General features: G+C 78.8%; 1 protein-coding gene across 1 annotated transcript in view; it reads right to left on the bottom strand.

Annotated features, from left to right (window-relative positions):
• Positions 1-13: 13 nt before the first annotated feature.
• Positions 14-386, bottom strand: part of Mapk15 (mitogen-activated protein kinase 15) — a 7600-nt gene continuing 7227 nt past the window's right edge. The window contains 1 exon segment of the mRNA XM_013033835.1: positions 14-131. Within this exon segment, the coding sequence (XP_012889289.1) occupies positions 14-131 (118 nt within the window).

Genomic DNA, 386 nt, shown 5'->3' with positions numbered 1-386 from the left:
GGGCGCCCGCGGCTCAGGTCCCGTAGGCCTGCCCGCAGCCTCTGAGCGCGGCCCTGGCAGCGCCCCGGGCTCCTGAGACCCAGGAGCTCAGCATCCTGCGGCCCGGGCCGGCTCCGGGAGCCGGGAGCAACCTGCGCGCCGAGAGGGAGCAGGAGGGGGCGGGGCCGGGGTGGAGGGGGGCGGGGCCTGGAGGGGGCCAGGGAGCAACTGCGCGCGGAGAGGGAGCAGGAGGGGGCGGGGCCTGGAGGGGGCCAGGGAGCAACTACGCGCGGAGAGGGAGCAGGTGGGGGCGGGGCCGGGCCGAGGAGGGACCTGGAGGGGCGGGGCCTGAGGGGCGGCCGGGTAGCTGCCAACCAGGCCCCGCCGTCCACTTAAGCAGCAGCCCG

Source organism: Dipodomys ordii, unplaced genomic scaffold, assembly GCF_000151885.1.
Source record: "Dipodomys ordii isolate 6190 unplaced genomic scaffold, Dord_2.0 Scaffold179, whole genome shotgun sequence".
Lineage (NCBI taxonomy): Eukaryota > Metazoa > Chordata > Mammalia > Rodentia > Heteromyidae > Dipodomys > Dipodomys ordii.
The sequence above is the reverse complement of the archived record's forward strand: the minus strand, read 5'-3'. Positions and strand labels throughout refer to the sequence as shown.